This window comes from Octopus bimaculoides, chromosome 23 (assembly GCF_001194135.2).
Source record: "Octopus bimaculoides isolate UCB-OBI-ISO-001 chromosome 23, ASM119413v2, whole genome shotgun sequence".
Classification (NCBI taxonomy): domain Eukaryota; kingdom Metazoa; phylum Mollusca; class Cephalopoda; order Octopoda; family Octopodidae; genus Octopus; species Octopus bimaculoides.
This window is the reverse complement of record NC_069003.1, coordinates 13,144,141-13,146,657: the sequence shown is the minus strand read 5'-3', so window position 1 is coordinate 13,146,657 and position 2,517 is coordinate 13,144,141. Positions and strand designations below refer to the sequence as shown.

Here is a 2,517-nt window from a genome sequence, read left to right as displayed (position 1 = left end):
GCTACTTACCACGCAGCCACTCCTACGCCTACACAACTTTCTTTCAGTTTCCGTCTACCAAATCCCCTCATGGGGCTTTGGTCAGCCCGAAGCTACAGTAGGAGACACTTGCCCAAGGTGTCACGCAGTGGGACTGAACCCGGGACCATGTGGTTGGTAAGTAAGCTACTTACCACGCAGCCACTCCTACGCCTACACAACTTTCTTTCAGTTTCCGTCTACCAAATTCACTCACTATAACCCGAGGCTATGGTCGAAGACACTTGCCCAAAGTGCCACACAGTAAAACTGAACCCAGAACTATGTGGTTGGGAAGCAAACTTGTTCCCACAGCCACGCCTGTGGCTATAAAGACACAGACACACACACACACGTACACAGCCTTTTCCTTTCCATGACTTCGAAGGCCACCAGCTCTACAACTATTCTGAAACATTTCCACCTCTCATCCTTTCGCGACTGATAAAACAGAGTTAAAGTTCCAGTGAAATACTGAAGTTGATCGCGGCGACTAACGAATTTTCTCTCTTCAAAATTTCAGGCCTTGTGCTTATATTAGAGACAGCTATTCATATAGAATATACATAAATCACGTAGTTAGCATTAAATTAAGTCCTGCTGGATGAGAGCTGAGACCGGGCAGAACAACCACGACGGAGACACGTAACATAATCCTTGAGGAATATTGAGGCTTTTAACCGGTCTGTTAAGCTGTTACTGCTGTTATTGTGGTTGGGTCAACAAGGGCAGCTTATTAAGACTGTATAACAATACAGTACTGACAGAAAGGAAAAGAGATCGAGTGTGTGGATGCGTACGTACGCGTGTGTGTATGTATGTGTGTATACGTACATGTGTGTGTGTATACGTACATGTGTGTGTGTATGTATGTATGTATGTATGTGAATTTATATATGTATACGTGTGCATATATATGCGTGTATGTATACGAATTTATAAGAATAAGCGTACGCGAGTGTGTGTGAATGTATGTATATATGTATTCGAGTGTGTATGAGAGAGAGGGGTTGTTACTACAATATTCTGTATTGAAAAAACAAATCTATGAAATTTTATGCACATTATATATAATACACACATAGCGGAGCGCCTATTTGATTGCTAACTCTGTTAAAAACAGCAGCGAAATCTTCCAGTTATAACCCTACCGTCTCGAAAAAGAGACACATTGGATAATGTATTCCTTGTTAGACAATGTCCGCTAGAAGGACAGACAGGGTGGTCATAGGTGGGATGCCTTTGACCAGTTTTGTTTAGAAAGAGATGACTTCGGAACTAAACAATCGCATACATAAAAACACGTACACACACACGTGTGGAAGAGCGCATCTATCTATCTATCTATCTATGAAATATTTAAAGAATATATTTGTCATTCATGCCACGCAAATGAGCAATATTAATTAAATCTATTAACAGTCTGCGGCGGAAATAAACGCACAGAACATCAGTGAAAAGCCCAACTCTGTCGCAAAATAAGGGAACCAGAAGAAAATAGATGTGGAGTATTCATGCCTTTTTTTTTCTTCACAAAAGAGATTAGCGAATATGAATTAAGTTGTCAAAAGGTGCTTTTTGGCATATTTATGTAGGTGTATCTATTTTTAATTAATGGGTCTTAATAAACCGCTAATAAATAGATACCTTTGGTTAAGAACAATAAAGTAACTGGACTTTTTTTCTATTATCAATATCACACCAGCATATGAAATTACGTATATACACAGCTAGCTACTCATATATACATCACACACACATATATATATATATATATATATATATATACGCACAGACATATATGTATAATTAATATGGTGTTCACTGAATGCGTGCACGCAGAAAAACTGGAATATATATATATATATACATACGCACATACATACATAAGCAAAGAAAAAAGGAGAAATTTGGAGGACACGAATGTTCCATAGAACTTACCCCCTAAACCAATAGCTCCTTCTTTGAACCAGTGGCTACGCGCTTCATTGTGGGTCATGGTGATGTGCGTTCGAAGCCGGTTAGCGCGCCGCTGATAGTCAATAATAGAGAAAAACAGGAGACACCCGGATATGTAGAAATCACCTTCCTATTCGGGTATCATGATCTGTGTATTCCGAAGACGTGCGTTGGTTCTTCTACCACACGGCAAGTCTCGTTCATCTCTTCCTTCTCTCTCCTTGCTTATTCCCTCACCCTCTCGTTCGTTCTTTTCTCTTCTGTTCTTTCTTTCCTTTGTACAAGTCTGTTTCTGAAACTGCTGCTTTCGTTTCAAAGACAGTGTAAACGGATAGAGAGATTGAGGTAGAATACATACATACAGCTCTGTCTATCTATCTACAGAGAGAGAGAGAGAGAGAGAGAGTTAGTAAATGTATATATCTTCTCTGTTAGAACGAAAGTGAACAATATTTTTTATGAAAGAATGTGAAATTTATATTCATAGCATCAAATTTAATTTCAATATTACGACTCGAAAATACAGACAACAATATATAT

The 2,517-nt window shown here is 38.9% G+C and overlaps 1 protein-coding gene across 1 annotated transcript in view; it reads right to left on the bottom strand.

Moving 5' to 3' along the window:
- The window catches only part of LOC106869526 (mitochondrial ornithine transporter 2), a 38,217-nt gene extending 35,819 nt beyond the window's left edge, over window positions 1-2,398 (bottom strand). Inside the window, exon 1 of the mRNA XM_014915300.2 lies at window positions 1,960-2,398. Within this exon, the coding sequence (XP_014770786.1) occupies window positions 1,960-2,017 (58 nt within the window). The 5' untranslated portion in view covers window positions 2,018-2,398. The remainder of the gene's footprint in view (window positions 1-1,959) is intronic.
- Between the last annotated feature and the right edge of the window lie 119 nt (window positions 2,399-2,517).